Here is a 25,602-nt window from a genome sequence, read left to right on the forward strand (position 1 = left end):
AGGTGTCTGTAACCTCAGGTGTCTTTAGCCTCAGGTGTCTGTATCTCCTGTACCTCAGGTGTCTGTAACCTCAGGTGTCTTTAGCCTCAGGTGTCTGTATCTCCTGTACCTCAGGTGTCTGTAACCTCAGGTGTCTTTAGCCTCAGGTGTCTGTATCTCCTGTACCTCAGGTGTCTGTAACCTCAGGTGTCTTTAGCCTCAGGTGTCTGTATCTCCTGTACCTCAGGTGTCTGTAACCTCATGTGTCTGTAACCTCAGGTGTCTGTATCTCCTGTACCTCAGGTGTCTGTAACCTCAGGTGTCTGTAACCTCAGGTGTCTTTAGCCTCAGGTGTCTGTATCTCCTGTACCTCAGGTGTCTGTAACCTCAGGTGTCTTTAGCCTCAGGTGTCTGTATCTCCTGTACCTCAGGTGTCTGTAACCTCAGGTGTCTGTAACCTCAGGTGTCTGTAACCTCAGGTGTGTAACCTCAGGTGTGTAACCTCAGGTGTCTGTAACCTCAGGTGTCTGTAACCTCAGGTGTCTGTAACCTCAGGTGTCTGTAACCTCAGGTGTCTGTAACCTCAGGTGTCTGTAACCTCAGGTGTCTGTAACCTCAGGTGTCTGTAACCTCAGGTGTCTGTAACCTCAGGTGTCTGTATCTCCTGTACCTCAGGTGTCTGTAACCTCAGGTGTCTTTAGCCTCAGGTGTCTGTATCTCCTGTACCTCAGGTGTCTGTAACCTCAGGTGTCTGTAACCTCATGTGTCTGTAACCTCAGGTGTCTGTAACCTCAGGTGTCTGTAACCTCAGGTGTCTGTAACCTCAGGTGTCTGTATCTCCTGTACCTCAGGTGTCTGTAACCTCAGGTGTCTTTAGCCTCAGGTGTCTGTATCTCCTGTACCTCAGGTGTCTGTAACCTCAGGTGTCTGTAACCTCATGTGTCTGTAACCTCAGGTGTCTGTAACCTCAGGTGTCTGTAACCTCATGTGTCTGTAACCTCATGTGTCTGTAACCTCATGTGTCTATAACCTCAGGTGTCTGTAACCTCAGGTGTCTGTATCTCCTGTACCTCAGGTGTCTGTAACCTCAGGTGTCTGTAACCTCAGGTGTCTTTAGCCTCAGGTGTCTGTATCTCCTGTACCTCAGGTGTCTGTAACCTCAGGTGTCTTTAGCCTCAGGTGTCTGTATCTCCTGTACCTCAGGTGTCTGTAACCTCAGGTGTCTTTAGCCTCAGGTGTCTGTATCTCCTGTACCTCAGGTGTCTGTAACCTCATGTGTCTGTAACCTCAGGTGTCTGTATCTCCTGTACCTCAGGTGTCTGTAACCTCAGGTGTCTGTAACCTCAGGTGTCTTTAGCCTCAGGTGTCTGTATCTCCTGTACCTCAGGTGTCTGTAACCTCAGGTGTCTTTAGCCTCAGGTGTCTGTATCTCCTGTACCTCAGGTGTCTGTAACCTCAGGTGTCTGTATCTCCTGTACCTCAGGTTCTCCATTACCTGTCCATGGTGAGGCCGTCAGAGCTGATGCTGCAGCTGCTGCCGAACCTCATCCTGTCAGCGCTCGCAAAACTGCGCGAGGAAGGTGCGTCCTGGATGCTACTGATGCTAATGCTATTGCTAATGCTAATGCTATTGCTAATGCTAATGCTAATGCTAATGCTAATACTGCTGTGAATCATCTGATCCTGACTGTGCTGCAGAGTCTGTGGAGGAGCTTCCGACGGTGAAGAAGTCCATCGTCCAGGCCACAGTTCAGGCCGGGAAACTCCTGCACCAGAGCAGCCCCGACCTCTCTCAGCTCGAGGTAACCACACCTGCCTGACCTCTCAGCTCTGCCTGACCTCTCAGCTCGAGGTAACCACACCTGCCTGACCTCTCAGCTCGAGGTAACCACACCTGCCTGACCTCTCTCAGCTCGAGGTAACCACACCTGCCCGACCTCTCAGCTCTGCCTGACCTCTCAGCTCGAGGTAACCACACCTGCCTGACCTCTCTCAGCTCGAGGTAACCACACCTGCCTGACCTCTCTCAGCTCGAGGTAACCACACCTGCCTGACCTCTCTCAGCTCGAGGTAACCACACCTGCCCCGACCTCTCAGCTCGAGGTAACCACACCTGCCCCGACCTCTCAGCTCGAGGTAACCACACCTGCCTGACCTCTCAGCTCGAGGTAACCACACCTGCCCGACCTCTCAGCTCGAGGTAACCACACCTGCCCCGACCTCTCAGCTCGAGGTAACCACACCTGCCCGACCTCTCAGCTCGAGGTAACCACACCTGCCCGACCTCTCAGCTCGAGGTAACCACACCTGCCCGACCTCTCTCAGCTCGAGGTAACCACACCTGCCTGACCTCTCTCAGCTCGAGGTAACCACACCTGCCCCGACCTCTCCCAGCTCGAGGTAACCACACCTGCCCGACCTCTCTCAGCTCGAGGTAACCACACCTGCCTGACCTCTCAGCTCGAGGTAACCACACCTGCCTGACCTCTCTCAGTTCGAGGTAACCACACCTGCCTGACCTCTCAGCTCGAGGTAACCACACCTGCCTGACCTCTCTCAGTTCGAGGTAACCACACCTGCCTGACCTCTCAGCTCGAGGTAACCACACCTGCCCCGACCTCTCACAGCTCGAGGTAACCACACCTGCCCCGACCTCTCAGCTCGAGGTAACCACACCTGCCCGACCTCTCTCAGCTCGAGGTAACCACACCTGCCCCGACCTCTCTCAGCTCGAGGTAACCACACCTGCCTGACCTCTCAGCTCGAGGTAACCACACCTGCCTGACCTCTCTCAGCTCGAGGTAACCACACCTGCCTGACCTCTCAGCTCGAGGTAACCACACCTGCCTGACCTCTCAGCTCGAGGTAACCACACCTGCCCGACCTCTCAGCTCGAGATAACCACACCTGCCCCGACCTCTCCCAGCTCGAGGTAACCACACCTGCCTGACCTCTCTCAGCTCGAGGTAACCACACCTGCCCGACCTCTCAGCTCGAGGTAACCACACCTGTCTGACCTCTCTCAGCTCGAGGTAACCACACCTGCCTGACCTCTCTCAGCTCGAGGTAACCACACCTGCCTGACCTCTCAGCTCGAGGTAACCACACCTGTCTGACCTCTCTCAGCTCGAGGTAACCACACCTGCCTGACCTCTCAGCTCGAGGTAACCACACCTGTCTGACCTCTCTCAGCTCGAGGTAACCACACCTGCCCCGACCTCTCTCAGCTCGAGGTAACCACACCTGCCTGACCTCTCTCAGCTCGAGGTAACCACACCTGCCTGACCTCTCTCAGCTCGAGGTAACCACACCTGCCTGACCTCTCAGCTCGAGGTAACCACACCTGCCTGACCTCTCAGCTCGAGGTAACCACACCTGCCTGACCTCTCTCAGCTCGAGGTAACCACACCTGCCTGACCTCTCAGCTCGAGGTAACCACACCTGCCCTGACCTCTCTCAGCTCGAGGTAACCACACCTGCCTGACCTCTCTCAGCTCGAGGTAACCACACCTGCCTGACCTCTCAGCTCGAGGTAACCACACCTGCCTGACCTCTCTCAGCTCGAGGTAACCACACCTGCCTGACCTCTCTCAGCTCGAGGTAACCACACCTGCCTGACCTCTCCCAGCTCGAGGTAACCACACCTGCCTGACCTCTCAGCTCGAGGTAACCACACCTGCCTGACCTCTCTCAGCTCGAGGTAACCACACCTGCCTGACCTCTCAGCTCGAGGTAACCACACCTGCCTGACCTCTCAGCTCGAGGTAACCACACCTGCCTGACCTCTCTCAGCTCGAGGTCACCACACCTGCCCGACCTCTCTCAGCTCGAGGTAACCACACCTGCCCCGACCTCTCAGCTCGAGGTAACCACACCTGCCCCGACCTCTCAGCTCGAGGTAACCACACCTGCCCCGACCTCTCAGCTCGAGGTAACCACACCTGCCTGACCTCTCAGCTCGAGGTAACCACACCTGCCCCGACCTCTCAGCTCGAGGTAACCACACCTGCCCCGACCTTTCAGCTCGAGGTAACCACACCTGCCCCGACCTCTCAGCTCGAGGTAACCACACCTGCCCGACCTCTCTCAGCTCGAGGTAACCACACCTGCCCGACCTCTCTCAGCTCGAGGTAACCACACCTGCCCGACCTCTCTCAGCTCGAGGTAACCACACCTGCCTGACCTCTCAGCTCGAGGTAACCACACCTGCCTGACCTCTCTCAGCTCGAGGTAACCACACCTGCCTGACCTCTCAGCTCGAGGTAACCACACCTGCCCCGACCTCTCAGCTCGAGGTAACCACACCTGCCTGACCTCTCTCAGCTCGAGGTAACCACACCTGCCTGACCTCTCTCAGCTCGAGGTAACCACACCTGCCTGACCTCAGCTCGAGGTAACCACACCTGCCTGACCTCTCAGCTCGAGGTAACCACACCTGCCTGACCTCTCAGCTCGAGGTAACCACACCTGCCTGACCTCTCAGCTCGAGGTAACCACACCTGCCCCGACCTCTCTCAGCTCGAGGTAACCACACCTGCCTGACCTCTCTCAGCTCGAGGTAACCACACCTGCCCCGACCTCTCAGCTCGAGGTAACCACACCTGCCCCGACCTCTCAGCTCGAGGTAACCACATCTGCCCCGACCTCTCAGCTCGAGGTAACCACACCTGCCCCGACCTCTCAGCTCGAGGTAACCACATCTGCCCCGACCTCTCAGCTCGAGGTAACCACACCTGCCCGACCTCTCTCAGCTCGAGGTAACCACACCTGCCCGACCTCTCTCAGCTCGAGGTAACCACACCTGCCTGACCTCTCTCAGCTCGAGGTAACCACACCTGCCTGACCTCTCAGCTCGAGGTAACCACACCTGCCCTGACCTCTCTCAGCTCGAGGTAACCACACCTGCCCGACCTCTCAGCTCGAGGTAACCACACCTGCCCGACCTCTCAGCTCGAGGTAACCACACCTGCCCGACCTCTCAGCTCGAGGTAACCACACCTGCCTGACCTCTCAGCTCGAGGTAACCACACCTGCCTGACCTCAGCTCGAGGTAACCACACCTGCCCCGACCTCTCAGCTCGAGGTAACCACACCTGCCTGACCTCAGCTCGAGGTAACCACACCTGCCTGACCTTTCAGCTCGAGGTAACCACACCTGCCCTGACCTCTCTCAGCTCGAGGTAACCACACCTGCCCGACCTCTCAGCTCGAGGTAACCACACCTGCCCCGACCTCTCAGCTCGAGGTAACCACACCTGCCTGACCTCAGCTCGAGGTAACCACACCTGCCCGACCTCTCTCAGCTCGAGGTAACCACACCTGCCCGACCTCTCTCAGCTCGAGGTAACCACACCTGCCCGACCTCTCAGCTCGAGGTAACCACACCTGCCTGACCTCTCTCAGCTCGAGGTAACCACACCTGCCCCGACCTCTCAGCTCGAGGTAACCACACCTGCCCGACCTCTCTCAGCTCGAGGTAACCACACCTGCCCGACCTCTCAGCTCGAGGTAACCACACCTGCCTGACCTCTCTCAGCTCGAGGTAACCACACCTGCCCCGACCTCTCTCAGCTCGAGGTAACCACACCTGCCCGACCTCTCTCAGCTCGAGGTAACCACACCTGCCCGACCTCTCTCAGCTCGAGGTAACCACACCTGCCTGACCTCAGCTCGAGGTAACCACACCTGCCCGACCTCTCAGCTCGAGGTAACCACACCTCGAGGTAACCACACCTGCCTGACCTCTCTCAGCTCGAGGTAACCACACCTGCCTGACCTCTCAGCTCGAGGTAACCACACCTGCCCTGACCTCTCTCAGCTCGAGGTAACCACACCTGCCCGACCTCTCAGCTCGAGGTAACCACACCTGCCCGACCTCTCAGCTCGAGGTAACCACACCTGCCCGACCTCTCAGCTCGAGGTAACCACACCTGCCTGACCTCTCAGCTCGAGGTAACCACACCTGCCTGACCTTTCAGCTCGAGGTAACCACACCTGCCCCGACCTCTCAGCTCGAGGTAACCACACCTGCCTGACCTCAGCTCGAGGTAACCACACCTGCCCGACCTCTCTCAGCTCGAGGTAACCACACCTGCCCCGACCTCTCAGCTCGAGGTAACCACACCTGCCCGACCTCTCTCAGCTCGAGGTAACCACACCTGCCCGACCTCTCTCAGCTCGAGGTAACCACACCTGCCTGACCTCTCAGCTCGAGGTAACCACACCTGCCTGACCTCTCAGCTCGAGGTAACCACACCTGCCTGACCTCTCAGCTCGAGGTAACCACACCTGCCTGACCTTTCAGCTCGAGGTAACCACACCTGCCTGACCTCTCAGCTCGAGGTAACCACACCTGCCCCGACCTCTCCCAGCTCGAGGTAACCACACCTGCCCTGACCTCTCAGCTCGAGGTAACCACACCTGCCCGACCTCTCAGCTCGAGGTAACCACACCTGCCCCGACCTCTCAGCTCGAGGTAACCACACCTGCCCCGACCTCTCAGCTCGAGGTAACCACACCTGCCTGACCTCTCTCAGCTCGAGGTAACCACACCTGCCTGACCTCTCTCAGCTCGAGGTAACCACACCTGCCTGACCTCTCTCAGCTGAGCGTGGCTGAGAGGTCACAGGTTCGTGTCTCTAACACAGTGTTCTCAGTGTCACAGCAGCTGAGCGTGACTGAGAGGTCACAGGTTCGTGTCTCTAACACAGTGTTCTCAGTGTCACAGCAGCTGAGCGTGGCTGAGAGGTCACAGGTTCGTGTCTCTAACAGAGTTTTGTTCTCGTCTCAGGAGTTCCTGCTGCAGCTCATGAGTTTGGAAACGTCCATCACTCGAGCTCGATCCCTGAAGGCCAAGTTCAGAGTGTCCCCCGAGTGTGAGAGCGAGCACCGCGACCAGCTACTGCAGTCAGTACTTTACTACTACTACATATACTACTACTACTACAGTGTGAGAGCGAGCACCGCGACCAGCTACTGCAGTCAGTACTTTACTACTACTACATATACTACTACTACTACTACTACTACTACTACAGTGTGAGAGCGAGCACCGCGACCAGCTACTGCAGTCAGTACTTTACTACTACTACATATACTACTACTACAGTGTGAGAGCGAGCACCGCGACCAGCTACTGCAGTCAGTACTTTACTACTACTACATATACTACTACTACTACATATACTACTACTACTACTACTACTACTACAGTGTGAGAGCGAGCACCGCGACCAGCTACTGCAGTCAGTACTTTACTACTACTACATATACTACTACTACAGTGTGAGAGCGAGCACCGCGACCAGCTACTGCAGTCAGTACTTTACTACTACTACATGTACTACTACTACTACTACTACTACAGTGTGAGAGCGAGCACCGCGACCAGCTACTGCAGTCAGTACTTTACTACTACTACATATACTACTACTACTACTACAGTGTGAGAGCGAGCACCGCGACCAGCTACTGTACTTTACCACTACTACAAAAACTACTACTACTATTACTACTAAAAAAACTACTACTATTACTACTACTACATCTTGAAAAATCAAACCATGTGAGAGTCAGATTCTGTCCTTTGTAACTGGGATGAATCCTTGTTTCCCGACAGTATTTACTCTGCAGAGTGTCTCTCCCTCAGAGATTGTCCCTGAGCCCCTCCCTACGGCCACTCCTTTGGGCAAAACGTGTGCTCAAGTAAATAAACAAAACTAAAGGTTTGAGTCTCTGTGTCTCAGGTTTGTGAACGCCCTCCTGGAGGAGCCAGAGGTGGAGGTGGAGGGGGCGGGACAAGGACCTGCAGGAAAGATCATCCACCAGCTGTTCATCAGTGCACAGAGGGTAAATATATACTTTATACTGCTGATACTAGTGTTTAAGTACTACTACTACACTAACGACAGCTGTTCATCAGTGCACAGAGGGTAAATATACTTTATACTACTGATACTAGTGTTTAAGTACTACTACTGCACTAACGACAGCTGTTCATCAGTGCACAGAGGGTAAATATACTTTATACTGCTGATACTAGTGTTTAAGTACTACTACTACACTAACGACAGCTGTTCATCAGTGCACAGAGGGTAAATATACTTTATACTGCTGATACTAGTGTTTAAGTACTACTACTACACTAACGACAGCTGTTCATCAGTGCACAGAGGGTAAATATACTTTATACTGCTGATACTAGTGTTTAAGTACTACTACTACACTAACGACAGCTGTTCATCAGTGCACAGAGGGTAAATATACTTTATACTGCTGATACTAGTGTTTAAGTACTACTACTGCACTAACGACAGCTGTTCATGAGTGCACAGAGGGTAAATATACTTTATACTGCTGATACTAGTGTTTAAGTACTACTACTACACTAACGACAGCTGTTCATCAGTGCACAGAGGGTAAATATACTTTATACTGCTGATACTAGTGTTTAAGTACTACTACTACACTAACGACAGCTGTTCATCAGTGCACAGAGGGTAAATATACTTTATACTGCTGATACTAGTGTTTAAGTACTACTACTACACTAACGACAGCTGTTCTCCAGTGCACAGAGGGTAAATATACTTTATACTGCTGATACTAGTGTTTAAGTACTACTACTACACTAACGACAGCTGTTCTCCAGTGCACAGAGGGTAAATATACTTTATACTGCTGATTCTAGTGTTTAAGTACTACTACTGCACTAACGACAGCTGTTCTCCAGTGCACAGAGGGTAAATATACTTTATACTGCTGATACTAGTGTTTAAGTACTACTACTGCACTAACGACAGCTGTTCATCAGTGCACAGAGGGTAAATATACTTTATACTGCTGATACTAGTGTTTAAGTACTACTACTACACTAACGACAGCTGTTCTCCAGTGCACAGAGGGTAAATATACTTTATACTGCTGATACTAGTGTTTAAGTACTACTACTACACTAACGACAGCTGTTCTCCAGTGCACAGAGGGTAAATATACTTTATACTGCTGATACTAGTGTTTAAGTACTACTACTACACTAACCACAGCTGTTCTCCAGTGCACAGAGGGTAAATATACTTTATACTGCTGATACTAGTGTTTAAGTACTACTACTACACTAACGACAGCTGTTCTCCAGTGCACAGAGGGTAAATATACTTTATACTGCTGATACTAGTGTTTAAGTACTACTACTGCACTAACGACAGCTGTTCATCAGTGCACAGAGGGTAAATATACTTTATACTGCTGATACTAGTGTTTAAGTACTACTACTACACTAACGACAGCTGTTCTCCAGTGCACAGAGGGTAAATATACTTTATACTGCTGATACTAGTGTTTAAGTACTACTACTACACTAACGACAGCTGTTCACCAGTGCACAGAGGGTAAATATACTTTATACTGCTGATACTAGTGTTTAAGTACTACTACTGCACTAACGACAGCTGTTCATCAGTGCACAGAGGGTAAATATACTTTATACTGCTGATACTAGTGTTTAAGTACTACTACTGCACTAACGACAGCTGTTCATCAGTGCACAGAGGGTAAATATACTTTATACTGCTGATACTAGTGTTTAAGTACTACTACTGCACTAACGACAGCTGTTCTCCAGTGCACAGAGGGTAAATATACTTTATACTGCTGATACTAGTGTTTAAGTACTACTACTACACTAACGACAGCTGTTCATCAGTGCACAGAGGGTAAATATACTTTATACTGCTGATACTAGTGTTTAAGTACTACTACTGCACTAACGACAGCTGTTCATCAGTGCACAGAGGGTAAATATACTTTATACTGCTGATACTAGTGTTTAAGTACTACTACTGCACTAACGACAGCTGTTCATCAGTGCACAGAGGGTAAATATACTTTATACTGCTGATACTAGTGTTTAAGTACTACTACTGCACTAACGACAGCTGTTCTCCAGTGCACAGAGGGTAAATATACTTTATACTGCTGATACTAGTGTTTAAGTACTACTACTACACTAACGACAGCTGTTCTCCAGTGCACAGAGGGTAAATATACTTTATACTGCTGATACTAGTGTTTAAGTACTACTACTACACTAACGACAGCTGTTCTCCAGTGCACAGAGGGTAAATATACTTTATACTGCTGATACTAGTGTTTAAGTACTACTACTACACTAACGACAGCTGTTCTCCAGTGCACAGAGGGTAAATATACTTTATACTGCTGATACTAGTGTTTAAGTACTACTACTACACTAACCACAGCTGTTCTCCAGTGCACAGAGGGTAAATATACTTTATACTGCTGATACTAGTGTTTAAGTACTACTACTGCACTAACGACAGCTGTTCACCAGTGCACAGAGGGTAAAATATACTTTATACTGCTGATACTAGTGTTTAAGTACTACTACTACACTAACGACAGCTGTTCTCCAGTGCACAGAGGGTAAATATACTTTATACTGCTGATACTAGTGTTTAAGTACTACTACTGCACTAACGACAGCTGTTCATCAGTGCACAGAGGGTAAATATACTTTATACTGCTGATACTAGTGTTTAAGTACTACTACTGCACTAACGACAGCTGTTCTCCAGTGCACAGAGGGTAAATATACTTTATACTGCTGATACTAGTGTTTAAGTACTACTACTACACTAACGACAGCTGTTCTCCAGTGCACAGAGGGTAAATATACTTTATACTGCTGATACTAGTGTTTAAGTACTACTACTACACTAACGACAGCTGTTCTCCAGTGCACAGAGGGTAAATATACTTTATACTGCTGATACTAGTGTTTAAGTACTACTACTACACTAACGACAGCTGTTCTCCAGTGCACAGAGGGTAAATATACTTTATACTGCTGATACTAGTGTTTAAGTACTACTACTACACTAACGACAGCTGTTCATCAGTGCACAGAGGGTAAATATACTTTATACTGCTGATACTAGTGTTTAAGTACTACTACTACACTAACGACAGCTGTTCTCCAGTGCACAGAGGGTAAATATACTTTATACTGCTGATACTAGTGTTTAAGTACTACTACTACACTAACGACAGCTGTTCATCAGTGCACAGAGGGTAAATATACTTTATACTGCTGATACTAGTGTTTAAGTACTACTACTACACTAACGACAGCTGTTCTCCAGTGTACAGAGGGTAAATATACTTTATACTGCTGATACTAGTGTTTAAGTACTACTACTACACTAACGACAGCTGTTCATCAGTGCACAGAGGGTAAATATACTTTATACTGCTGATACTAGTGTTTAAGTACTACTACTGCACTAACGACAGCTGTTCATCAGTGCACAGAGGGTAAATATATACTTTATACTGCTGATACTAGTGTTTAAGTACTACTACTACACTAACGACAGCTGTTCATCAGTGCACAGAGGGTAAATATACTTTATACTGCTGATACTAGTGTTTAAGTACTACTACTACACTAACGACAGCTGTTCTCCAGTGCACAGAGGGTAAATATACTTTATACTGCTGATACTAGTGTTTAAGTACTACTACTACACTAACGACAGCTGTTCTCCAGTGCACAGAGGGTAAAAATATACTTTATACTGCTGATACTAGTGTTTAAGTACTACTACTACACTAACGACAGCTGTTCATCAGTGCACAGAGGGTAAATATACTTTATACTGCTGATACTAGTGCTTAAGTACTACTACTACACTAACGACAGCTGTTCATGAGTGCACAGAGGGTAAATATACTTTATACTGCTGATACTAGTGCTTAAGTACTACTACTACACTAACGACAGCTGTTCATCAGTGCACAGAGGGTAAATATACTTTATACTGCTGATACTAGTGCTTAAGTACTACTACTACACTAACGACAGCTGTTCATGAGTGCACAGAGGGTAAATATACTTTATACTGCTGATACTAGTGTTTAAGTACTACTACTACACTAACGACAGCTGTTCATCAGTGCACAGAGGGTAAATATACTTTATACTGCTGATACTAGTGTTTAAGTACTACTACTACTACACTAACGACAGCTGTTCTCCAGTGCACAGAGGGTAAAAATACTTTATACTGCTGATACTAGTGTTTAAGTACTACTACTACACTAACGACAGCTGTTCTCCAGTGCACAGAGGGTAAATATACTTTATACTGCTGATACTAGTGTTTAAGTACTACTACTACACTAACGACAGCTGTTCTCCAGTGCACAGAGGGTAAATATACTTTATACTGCTGATACTAGTGTTTAAGTACTACTACTACACTAACGACAGCTGTTCATCAGTGCACAGAGGGTAAATATACTTTATACTGCTGATACTAGTGTTTAAGTACTACTACTGCACTAACGACAGCTGTTCACCAGTGCACAGAGGGTAAATATACTTTATACTGCTGATACTAGTGTTTAAGTACTACTACTGCACTAACGACAGCTGTTCACCAGTGCACAGAGGGTAAATATACTTTATACTGCTGATACTAGTGTTTAAGTACTACTACTACACTAACGACAGCTGTTCATCAGTGCACAGAGGGTAAATATACTTTATACTGCTGATACTAGTGTTTAAGTACTACTACTACACTAACGACAGCTGTTCATCAGTGCACAGAGGGTAAATATACTTTATACTGCTGATACTAGTGTTTAAGTACTACTACTACACTAACGACAGCTGTTCATCAGTGCACAGAGGGTAAATATACTTTATACTGCTGATACTAGTGTTTAAGTACTACTACTACACTAACGACAGCTGTTCATCAGTGCACAGAGGGTAAATATACTTTATACTGCTGATACTAGTGTTTAAGTACTACTACTACTACACTAACGACAGCTGTTCTCCAGTGCACAGAGGGTAAATATACTTTATACTGCTGATACTAGTGTTTAAGTACTACTACTGCACTAACGACAGCTGTTCATCAGTGCACAGAGGGTAAATATACTTTATACTGCTGATACTAGTGTTTAAGTACTACTACTACACTAACGACAGCTGTTCTCCAGTGCACAGAGGGTAAATATACTTTATACTGCTGATACTAGTGTTTAAGTACTACTACTACACTAACGACAGCTGTTCATCAGTGCACAGAGGGTAAATATACTTTATACTGCTGATACTAGTGTTTAAGTACTACTACTACACTAACGACAGCTGTTCATCAGTGCACAGAGGGTAAATATATACTTTATACTGCTGATACTAGTGTTTAAGTACTACTACTACACTAACGACAGCTGTTCATCAGTGCACTGAGGGTAAATATACTTTATACTGCTGATACTAGTGTTTAAGTACTACTACTACACTAACGACAGCTGTTCTCCAGTGCACAGAGGGTAAATATACTTTATACTGCTGATACTAGTGTTTAAGTACTACTACTGCACTAACGACAGCTGTTCACCAGTGCACAGAGGGTAAATATACTTTATACTGCTGATACTAGTGTTTAAGTACTACTACTGCACTAACGACAGCTGTTCATGAGTGCACAGAGGGTAAATATACTTTATACTGCTGATACTAGTGTTTAAGTACTACTACTACACTAACGACAGCTGTTCATCAGTGCACAGAGGGTAAATATACTTTATACTGCTGATACTAGTGTTTAAGTACTACTACTACACTAACGACAGCTGTTCATCAGTGCACAGAGGGTAAATATATACTTTATACTGCTGATACTAGTGTTTAAGTACTACTACTACACTAACGACAGCTGTTCATCAGTGCACAGAGGGTAAATATACTTTATACTGCTGATACTAGTGTTTAAGTACTACTACTACACTAACGACAGCTGTTCACCAGTGCACAGAGGGTAAATATACTTTATACTGCTGATACTAGTGTTTAAGTACTACTACTACACTAACGACAGCTGTTCTCCAGTGTACAGAGGGTAAATATACTTTATACTGCTGATACTAGTGTTTAAGTACTACTACTGCACTAACGACAGCTGTTCACCAGTGCACAGAGGGTAAATATACTTTATACTGCTGATACTAGTGTTTAAGTACTACTACTACACTAACGACAGCTGTTCATCAGTGCACAGAGGGTAAAAATATACTTTATACTGCTGATACTAGTGTTTAAGTACTACTACTGCACTAACGACAGCTGTTCTCCAGTGCACAGAGGGTAAATATACTTTATACTGCTGATACTAGTGTTTAAGTACTACTACTACACTAACCACAGCTGTTCATCAGTGCACAGAGGGTAAATATACTTTATACTGCTGATACTAGTGTTTAAGTACTACTACTGCACTAACGACAGCTGTTCATCAGTGCACAGAGGGTAAATATACTTTATACTGCTGATACTAGTGTTTAAGTACTACTACTGCACTAACGACAGCTGTTCTCCAGTGCACAGAGGGTAAATATACTTTATACTGCTGATACTAGTGTTTAAGTACTACTACTACACTAACGACAGCTGTTCATCAGTGCACAGAGGGTAAATATACTTTATACTGCTGATACTAGTGTTTAAGTACTACTACTACACTAACGACAGCTGTTCATCAGTGCACAGAGGGTAAATATACTTTATACTGCTGATACTAGTGTTTAAGTACTACTACTGCACTAACGACAGCTGTTCTCCAGTGCACAGAGGGTAAATATACTTTATACTGCTGATACTAGTGTTTAAGTACTACTACTACACTAACGACAGCTGTTCATCAGTGCACAGAGGGTAAATATACTTTATACTGCTGATACTAGTGTTTAAGTACTACTACTGCACTAACGACAGCTGTTCATCAGTGCACAGAGGGTAAATATATACTTTATACTGCTGATACTAGTGTTTAAGTACTACTACTACACTAACGACAGCTGTTCTCCAGTGCACAGAGGGTAAATATACTTTATACTGCTGATACTAGTGTTTAAGTACTACTACTACACTAACGACAGCTGTTCATCAGTGCACAGAGGGTAAATATACTTTATACTGCTGATACTAGTGTTTAAGTACTACTACTACACTAACGACAGCTGTTCTCCAGTGCACAGAGGGTAAATATACTTTATACTGCTGATACTAGTGTTTAAGTACTACTACTACACTAACGACAGCTGTTCATCAGTGCACAGAGGGTAAATATACTTTATACTGCTGATACTAGTGTTTAAGTACTACTACTACACTCACGACAGCTGTTCTCCAGTGCACAGAGGGTAAATATACTTTATACTGCTGATACTAGTGTTTAAGTACTACTACTACACTAACGACAGCTGTTCATCAGTGCACAGAGGGTAAATATACTTTATACTGCTGATACTAGTGTTTAAGTACTACTACTACACTAACCACAGCTGTTCATCAGTGCACAGAGGGTAAATATACTTTATACTGCTGATACTAGTGTTTAAGTACTACTACTACACTAACGACAGCTGTTCTCCAGTGCACAGAGGGTAAATATACTTTATACTGCTGATTCTAGTGTTTAAGTACTACTACTACACTAATGACAGCTGTTCTCCAGTGCACAGAGGGTAAATATACTTTATACTGCTGATACTAGTGTTTAAGTACTACTACTACACTAACGACAGCTGTTCTCCAGTGCACAGAGGGTAAATATACTTTATACTGCTGATACTAGTGTTTAAGTACTACTACTGCACTAACGACAGCTGTTCTCCAGTGCACAGAGGGTAAATATACTTTATACTGCTGATACTAGTGTTTAAGTACTACTACTGCACTAACCACAGCTGTTCATCAGTGCACAGAGGGTAAATATACTTTATACTGCTGATACTAGTGTTTAAGTACTACTACTACACTCACGACAGCTGTTCTCCAGTGCACAGAGGGTAAATATACTTTATACTGCTGATACTAGTGTTTAAGTACTACTACTACACTAACGACAGCTGTTCTCCAGTGCACAGAGGGTAAATATACTTTATACTGCTGATACTAGTGTTTAAGTACTACTACTACACTAACGACAGCTGTTCATCAGTGCACAGAGGGTAAATATACTTTATACTGCTGATACTAGTGTTTAAGTACTACTACTACACTAACGACAGCTGTTCTCCAGTGCACAGAGGGTAAATATACTTTATACTGCTGATACTAGTGTTTAAGTACTACTACTACACTAACGACAGCTGTTCTCCAGTGCACAGAGGGTAAATATACTTTATACTGCTGATACTAGTGTTTAAGTACTACTACTGCACTAACGACAGCTGTTCTCCAGTGCACAGAGGGTAAATATACTTTATACTGCTGATACTAGTGTTTAAGTACTACTACTGCACTAACGACAGCTGTTCTCCAGTGCACAGAGGGTAAATATACTTTATACTGCTGATACTAGTGTTTAAGTACTACTACTGCACTAACGACAGCTGTTCATCAGTGCACAGAGGGTAAATATACTTTATACTGCTGATACTAGTGTTTAAGTACTACTACTGCACTAACGACAGCTGTTCTCCAGTGCACAGACGGTAAATATACTTTATACTGCTGATACTAGTGTTTAAGTACTACTACTGCACTAACGACAGCTGTTCATCAGTGCACAGAGGGTAAATATACTTTATACTGCTGATACTAGTGTTTAAGTACTACTACTACACTAACGACAGCTGTTCTCCAGTGCACAGAGGGTAAATATACTTTATACTGCTGATACTAGTGTTTAAGTACTACTACTACACTAACGACAGCTGTTCTCCAGTGCACAGAGGGTAAATATACTTTATACTGCTGATACTAGTGTTTAAGTACTACTACTACACTAACGACAGCTGTTCATCAGTGCACAGAGGGTAAATATACTTTATACTGCTGATACTAGTGTTTAAGTACTACTACTACACTAACGACAGCTGTTCTCCAGTGCACAGAGGGTAAATATACTTTATACTGCTGATACTAGTGTTTAAGTACTACTACTGCACTAATGACAGCTGTTCATCAGTGCACAGAGGGTAAATATACTTTATACTGCTGATACTAGTGTTTAAGTACTACTACTACGCTCACGACAGCTGTTCTCCAGTGCACAGAGGGTAAATATACTTTATACTGCTGATACTAGTGTTTAAGTACTACTACTACACTAACGACAGCTGTTCATCAGTGCACAGAGGGTAAATATACTTTATACTGCTGATACTAGTGTTTAAGTACTACTACTACACTAACCACAGCTGTTCATCAGTGCACAGAGGGTAAATATACTTTATACTGCTGATACTAGTGTTTAAGTACTACTACTGCACTAACGACAGCTGTTCATCAGTGCACAGAGGGTAAATATACTTTATACTGCTGATACTAGTGTTTAAGTACTACTACTACACTAACGACAGCTGTTCTCCAGTGCACAGAGGGTAAATATACTTTATACTGCTGATACTAGTGTTTAAGTACTACTACTACACTAACGACAGCTGTTCATCAGTGCACAGAGGGTAAATATATACTTTATACTGCTGATACTAGTGTTTAAGTACTACTACTACACTAACGACAGCTGTTCATCAGTGCACAGAGGGTAAATATACTTTATACTGCTGATACTAGTGTTTAAGTACTACTACTACACTAACGACAGCTGTTCTCCAGTGCACAGAGGGTAAATATACTTTATACTGCTGATACTAGTGTTTAAGTACTACTACTACACTAACGACAGCTGTTCTCCAGTGCACAGAGGGTAAATATACTTTATACTGCTGATACTAGTGTTTAAGTACTACTACTACAGTAACCACAGCTGTTCTCCAGTGCACAGAGGGTAGAAATGCTGCTCCTCTCGACCCTCTGTGTTTAATGTTTCCTCTGTGTGTCCGATGTCGTGTTTTATTGTTTCGTTTGTTTTGTTTTGTTTTCGCTGCTGAAGTTGAGCGACTTCTCCCACGACGAGGTAAATATCACATTAAAGCCGAGGACTTCCTGCTGTTCGGCTTTACCCAAATCTAAAGCCTCTTGATAAAAGTGTCAAATGAAAAACACAACAACAAAAACGATAAACAGACGAAATCAGACTGAAGAGGGATGAGAAGGTAATCACTTTTGTAGGTCTTAGCTTTCAAATGAGGCGTTGCTCTGCTGCTCTCCAGGTCAGAAGCTTTTAGATTTGGGTAAAGCCAAACTGGAGAAAATGCACTTGGTTGAAGCAGGTTTAGAAGAGCCTCAGTTTGTGATAAGTTCTTGTGAGTTCAGACTCTGACCTCCTGCGTTGTGTCCACCAGGCGGCGCTGTCCCCTCTGGACCCGGACTCCGGACCCTCAGACCCGGACTCTCGGGCGGAGCAGGTCCCGGATTTCCCCGCTCCGGCCGGGCGTGAGCTGCTGCTGCGCACCTGTGTGCCCGCGCCCGCCGGGTACTCGCGCCCGCTGCCCCAGAGGCTCTTCTGTGTCCTCCTGAAGGAAGAGTTCAGGCTGGCGGCCGCCTTCTGCCACGACACCGCCTTCTTCTGAAACCAGACACGACACCGCCTTCTTCTGAAACCAGGCCCGACACCACCTTCTTCTGAAACCAGGCCCGACACCGCCTTCTTCTGAGACCAGGCCACGACACCACCTTCTTCAGAAACCAGGCCCGACACCACCTTCTTCTGATCCATCTGCACTAACCAGACCTGACATCACCTTCTTCTGAGACCAGGCCCGAGTGAGGATGGAGTAAAGCTGAGGAGCCTCACTCCGGTTTGTTTGAGTGTTTGTGGAAATTGGCCGCAGTCGAAACCTTCTGTTTAATTTAAAAGCCGTAATGTTTGGTGCATAGAAAGTGCTTCACGGCTCGACAGTTTAATTACATCCTGGTCGGTTCCTAGTATATATGTTTTATGATGATGTGCATGTGCTCTGTTTAAAACTGTCAATAAAGTGGTGTTCAACCTTCTCCGTCTTTACTTTATTTCCAAGGCCGGGTTTGTAGAATCGAGTCATGATCTTTATCACATCTGTGTCGAGATCTCCTTTTTATCAGACGGCTCTTGGAGACATCACAGGGACGTCACAGAAACGTCTCACAGGCTGAGGACAAGTTCTCTGTGAGCATCTGCAAAAGCCCCTCTCACCTGTGGGGTTCCCCAGGGCTCTGTTCTAGAACCAGCTTTGTTCTCCCAGTATATGCTGCCTTTCCTTTCCTTTCAAATATGACGTTTTTCTTTCAAAACTGAACTTATTATGTTCTGCAGTTCTGACCAGACCTTTGCTCTTGGTGTTCCCTTCAGCTCCCTTGTAAAAAATCTTGGAGTCATGATTGACAGCTCTTTTAAATTCGATAGACAAATCAGCTCTGGTTAAAACAAGCTTCTTTTAGCTTTGCCTGGACCCAAACTTTGGAACGAGCTTTAGAGTTCCATCAGCCTCATCTCTTTAAGAGTTCCATCAGCCTCATCTCTTTAACAGTTCCATCAGCCTCATCTCTTTAACAGTTCCATCAGCCTCATCTCTTTAAGAGTTCCATCAGCCTCATCTCTTTAAGAGTTCCATCAGCCTCATCTCTTTAACAGTTCCATCAGCCTCATCTCTTTAAGAGTTCCATCAGCCTCATCTCTTTAAGAGTTCCATCAGCCTCATCTCTTTAAGAGTTCCATCAGCCTCAACTCTTAAGGAGTTCCATCAGCCTCATCTCTTTAAGAGTTCCATCAGCCTCATCTCTTTAACAGTTCCATCAGCCTCATCTCTTTAACAGTTCCATCAGCCTCATCTCTTTAACAGTTCCATCAGCCTCATCTCTTTAAGAGTTCCATCAGCCTCATCTCTTTAAGAGTTCCATCAGCCTCATCTCTTTAACAGTTCCATCAGCCTCAACTCTTTGAGAGTTCCATCAGCCTCATCTCTTTAAGAGTTCCATCAGCCTCAACTCTTTGAGAGTTCCATCAGCCTCATCTCTTTGAGAGTTCCATCAGCCTCATCTCTTTGAGAGTTCCATCAGCCTCATCTCTTTGAGAGTTCCATCAGCCTCATCTCTTTAACAGTTCCATCAGCCTCAACTCTTTGAGAGTTCCATCAGCCTCATCTCTTTAACAGTTCCATCAGCCTCATCTCTTTAAGAGTTCCATCAGCCTCATCTCTTTAACAGTTCCATCAGCCTCATCTCTTCAAGAGTTCCATCAGCCTCATCTCTTTAACAGTTCCATCAGCCTCATCTCTTTAACAGTTCCATCAGCCTCATCTCTTCAAGAGTTCCATCAGCCTCATCTCTTTAACAGTTCCATCAGCCTCATCTCTTTAAGAGTTCCATCAGCCTCATCTCTTTAAGAGTTCCATCAGCCTCATCTCTTTAAGAGTTCCATCAGCCTCAACTCTTTGAGAGTTCCATCAGCCTCATCTCTTTGAGAGTTCCATCAGCCTCATCTCTTTAAGAGTTCCATCAGCCTCATCTCTTTAAGAGTTCCATCAGCCTCAACTCTTTGAGAGTTCCATCAGCCTCATCTCTTTGAGAGTTCCATCAGCCTCATCTCTTTAACAGTTCCATCAGCCTCATCTCTTTAACAGTTCCATCAGCCTCATCTCTTTAACAGTTCCATCAGCCTCATCTCTTTAAGAGTTCCATCAGCCTCATCTCTTTAAGAGTTCCATCAGCCTCATCTCTTTAAGAGTTCCATCAGCCTCATCTCTTTAAGAGTTCCATCAGCCTCAACTCTTTGAGAGTTCCATCAGCCTCATCTCTTTGAGAGTTCCATCAGCCTCATCTCTTTAACAGTTCCATCAGCCTCATCTCTTTAACAGTTCCATCAGCCTCATCTCTTTAACAGTTCCATCAGCCTCATCTCTTCAAGAGTTCCATCAGCCTCATCTCTTTAACAGTTCCATCAGCCTCATCTCTTTAAGAGTTCCATCAGCCTCATCTCTTTAACAGTTCCATCAGCCTCATCTCTTTAAGAGTTCCATCAGCCTCATCTCTTTAAGAGTTCCATCAGCCTCATCTCTTTAAGAGTTCCATCAGCCTCATCTCTTTAAGAGTTCCATCAGCCTCAACTCTTTGAGAGTTCCATCAGCCTCATCTCTTTGAGAGTTCCATCAGCCTCATCTCTTTAACAGTTCCATCAGCCTCATCTCTTTAACAGTTCCATCAGCCTCATCTCTTTAACAGTTCCATCAGCCTCATCTCTTCAAGAGTTCCATCAGCCTCATCTCTTTAAGAGTTCCATCAGCCTCATCTCTTTAAGAGTTCCATCAGCCTCATCTCTTTAACAGTTCCATCAGCCTCATCTCTTTAAGAGTTCCATCAGCCTCATCTCTTTAAGAGTTCCATCAGCCTCATCTCTTTAAGAGTTCCATCAGCCTCATCTCTTTAAGAGTTCCATCAGCCTCATCTCTTTAAGAGTTCCATCAGCCTCATCTCTTTAAGAGTTCCATCAGCCTCATCTCTTTAACAGTTCCATCAGCCTCATCTCTTTGAGAGTTCCATCAGCCTCATCTCTTTGAGAGTTCCATCAGCCTCATCTCTTTAACAGTTCCATCAGCCTCATCTCTTTAACAGTTCCATCAGCCTCATCTCTTTAACAGTTCCATCAGCCTCATCTCTTTAACAGTTCCATCAGCCTCATCTCTTTGAGAGTTCCATCAGCTTCATCTCTTTAAGAGTTCCATCAGCCTCATCTCTTTAAGAGTTCCATCAGCCTCATCTCTTTAAGAGTTCCATCAGCCTCATCTCTTTAAGAGTTCCATCAGCCTCATCTCTTTAAGAGTTCCATCAGCCTCATCTCTTTAAGAGTTCCATCAGCCTCATCTCTTTAACAGTTCCATCAGCCTCATCTCTTTAACAGTTCCATCAGCCTCATCTCTTTAAGAGTTCCATCAGCCTCATCTCTTTAACAGTTCCATCAGCCTCATCTCTTTGAGAGTTCCATCAGCCTCATCTCTTTAAGAGTTCCATCAGCCTCATCTCTTTAACAGTTCCATCAGCCTCATCTCTTTAACAGTTCCATCAGCCTCATCTCTTTGAGAGTTCCATCAGCTTCATCTCTTTAAGAGTTCCATCAGCCTCATCTCTTTAAGAGTTCCATCAGCCTCATCTCTTTAACAGTTCCATCAGCCTCATCTCTTTAACAGTTCCATCAGCCTCATCTCTTTGAGAGTTCCATCAGCTTCATCTCTTTAAGAGTTCCATCAGCCTCATCTCTTTAACAGTTCCATCAGCCTCATCTCTTTAACAGTTCCATCAGCCTCATCTCTTTAACAGTTCCATCAGCCTCATCTCTTTAACAGTTCCATCAGCCTCATCTCTTTAACAGTTCCATCAGCCTCATCTCTTTGAGAGTTCCATCAGCTTCATCTCTTTAAGAGTTCCATCAGCCTCATCTCTTTAAGAGTTCCATCAGCCTCATCTCTTTAAGAGTTCCATCAGCCTCATCTCTTTAAGAGTTCCATCAGCCTCATCTCTTTAAGAGTTCCATCAGCCTCATCTCTTTAAGAGTTCCATCAGCCTCATCTCTTTAAGAGTTCCATCAGCCTCATCTCTTTAACAGTTCCATCAGCCTCATCTCTTTAAGAGTTCCATCAGCCTCATCTCTTTAAGAGTTCCATCAGCCTCATCTCTTTAACAGTTCCATCAGCCTCATCTCTTTAAGAGTTCCATCAGCCTCATCTCTTTAACAGTTCCATCAGCTTCATCTCTTTAAGAGTTCCATCAGCCTCATCTCTTTAAGAGTTCCATCAGCCTCATCTCTTTAACAGTTCCATCAGCCTCATCTCTTTAACAGGTCCATCAGCCTCATCTCTTTAACAGGTCCATCAGCCTCATCTCTTTAAGAGTTCCATCAGCCTCATCTCTTTAAGAGTTCCATCAGCCTCATCTCTTTAACAGTTCCATCAGCCTCATCTCTTTAAGAGTTCCATCAGCCTCATCTCTTTAAGAGTTCCATCAGCCTCATCTCTTTAACAGTTCCATCAGCCTCATCTCTTTAAGAGTTCCATCAGCCTCATCTCTTTAAGAGTTCCATCAGCCTCATCTCTTTAACAGTTCCATCAGCCTCATCTCTTTAACAGGTCCATCAGCCTCATCTCTTTAAGAGTTCCATCAGCCTCATCTCTTTAAGAGTTCCATCAGCCTCATCTCTTTGAGAGTTCCATCAGCCTCATCTCTTTGAGAGTTCCATCAGCCTCATCTCTTTGAGAGTTCCATCAGCCTCATCTCTTTAACAGTTCCATCAGCCTCATCTCTTTAAGAGTTCCATCAGCCTCATCTCTTCAAGAGTTCCATCAGCCTCATCTCTTTAAGAGTTCCATCAGCCTCATCTCTTCAAGAGTTCCATCAGCCTCATCTCTTTAACAGTTCCATCAGCCTCATCTCTTTAAGAGTTCCATCAGCCTCATCTCTTTAAGAGTTCCATCAGCCTCATCTCTTTAAGAGTTCCATCAGCCTCATCTCTTTAAGAGTTCCATCAGCCTCATCTCTTTGAGAGTTCCATCAGCCTCATCTCTTTAAGAGTTCCATCAGCCTCATCTCTTTGAGAGTTCCATCAGCCTCATCTCTTTGAGAGTTCCATCAGCCTCATCTCTTTAACAGTTCCATCAGCCTCATCTCTTTGAGAGTTCCATCAGCCTCATCTCTTTAAGAGTTCCATCAGCCTCATCTCTTTGAGAGTTCCATCAGCCTCATCTCTTTAAGAGTTCCATCAGCCTCATCTCTTTGAGAGTTCCATCAGCCTCATCTCTTTGAGAGTTCCATCAGCTTCATCTCTTTAAGAGTTCCATCAGCCTCATCTCTTTAACAGTTCCATCAGCCTCATCTCTTCAAGAGTTCCATCAGCCTCATCTCTTTAAGAGTTCCATCAGCCTCATCTCTTTAAGAGTTCCATCAGCCTCATCTCTTTAAGAGTTCCATCAGCCTCATCTCTTTGAGAGTTCCATCAGCCTCATCTCTTTAAGAGTTCCATCAGCCTCATCTCTTTGAGAGTTCCATCAGCCTCATCTCTTTGAGAGTTCCATCAGCTTCATCTCTTTAAGAGTTCCATCAGCCTCATCTCTTTAACAGTTCCATCAGCCTCATCTCTTCAAGAGTTCCATCAGCCTCATCTCTTTAAGAGTTCCATCAGCCTCATCTCTTTAAGAGTTCCATCAGCCTCATCTCTTTAAGAGTTCCATCAGCCTCATCTCTTTGAGAGTTCCATCAGCCTCATCTCTTTAACAGTTCCATCAGCCTCATCTCTTTAACAGTTCCATCAGCCTCATCTCTTTAACAGTTCCATCAGCCTCATCTCTTTAAGAGTTCCATCAGCCTCATCTCTTTGAGAGTTCCTTCTGCCTTTATGTGCTTTTCTGTGCTTCTTACAACAGACCCACATAACCCAACATGAATCCCAACAGTTACAACTTAGACAATATGATCAAATATTTTCAGCCACATATTATAGCAAACAACGAGGAGTTTCCATTTAGTAAATAAAAACATCTAATTTAAGAAACATTCAGCCATTACTGACCCTGAAGGAAGGCTTGTCTTTGTAAATGCAACAATTAATGACACGTTGTTTACACTTGCCAGTATTTATGGACCAAACAATTATGACCCACTTTCTTTCATACTCTTTGCAGCACTGCTTGACAAAACAAATATCATCCTCACTGGAGACACAGTTATCAACTCCACACAAGACCTACACAACTCTGGTAACACAAGAGATACACATTCATCAGAAATACTCAATATGTGCAGGATTATAGTTGGAGAGTGAAGAACCCTGGTCATCTGGAATACACATACACCTCCCTCCATCATCAAACATCTTCAAGACTAGATTTATTTCTTATCAGCAACTCACTCACTCAGCAAATAACAGAAAACACAATACATCCAATAATAATAAGTGACCACGCCCCTGTCTCCCTCACAATATCTAACCACACCAGAATAAATATACCACACATATAACATATATATAATATATAACACATCTCTGCCAGAGGACACAGAGTTCAACACGCTCATACGCAGAGACTCTCCCCATCACGTCTATGGGAAACAGGCAAAGCTGTCGTCAGGGGCACAATCACATCCTACTCATCACACAAGAACAAAAGAGAAGGAACAGGAAAACAATCTGGAACTTAAAATTAAGCAATTAACAGATAAATACAACACAAATCCAGATGAACAAACACTACAGGAACTAAAACAAGCTAAAACTAAAATAAACAGCATCAAAAGCAAAAAGACAGACTTTATTATCCAACAATTAAAATATGAACAATTCGAGTATAACAACAAATCTACTGCAACATAAAAAAGAAAAGGCAACAATCGCAGCAATACAAAACAAACCCGGCGTTACTACATATAATCCACTAGAAATAAATGATATATTTCAAAACTATTACTCTGAATTATACTCCTCGGACTGCACTCCCAGCACCTCAGCAATAGAAGCCTTTCTCAACAAAACTGACCTTCCAACACTCCCATCTGATCAAGCACGCATGTTAGACGCACCACTTACAGCAAATGAAATGAATGAAATGAAATAAATCACCAGGACCAGACGCATTTCCAGCAGAATTGTATACACAATTTTGGGATATCTTATCACCGCTCCTACTGAAAGTAATTGCAGAAATCAAAACAACATC

At 45.1% G+C, this 25,602-nt stretch overlaps 1 protein-coding gene across 2 annotated transcripts in view; it reads left to right on the forward strand.

Moving 5' to 3' along the window:
* rab3gap1 (RAB3 GTPase activating protein subunit 1) overlaps positions 1-18,685 on the forward strand; it is a 49,821-nt gene extending 31,136 nt beyond the window's left edge. Inside the window, exons 20-25 of one of the 2 annotated variants that reach the window (XM_079562441.1) lie at positions 1,463-1,559; positions 1,678-1,781; positions 6,770-6,885; positions 7,725-7,827; positions 17,919-17,942; positions 18,271-18,685. In XM_079562441.1, coding sequence (XP_079418567.1) covers positions 1,463-1,559; positions 1,678-1,781; positions 6,770-6,885; positions 7,725-7,827; positions 17,919-17,942; positions 18,271-18,498 — 672 coding nt within the window. In that variant the 3' untranslated portion in view covers positions 18,499-18,685. The remainder of the gene's footprint in view (positions 1-1,462; positions 1,560-1,677; positions 1,782-6,769; positions 6,886-7,724; positions 7,828-17,918; positions 17,943-18,270) is intronic. The other variant, XM_079562442.1, reaches the window with a different exon arrangement.
* Positions 18,686-25,602: the final 6,917 nt, after the last annotated feature.

This window comes from Gobius niger, assembly GCF_951799975.1.
Source record: "Gobius niger genome assembly, chromosome: 9".
Lineage (NCBI taxonomy): Eukaryota > Metazoa > Chordata > Actinopteri > Gobiiformes > Gobiidae > Gobius > Gobius niger.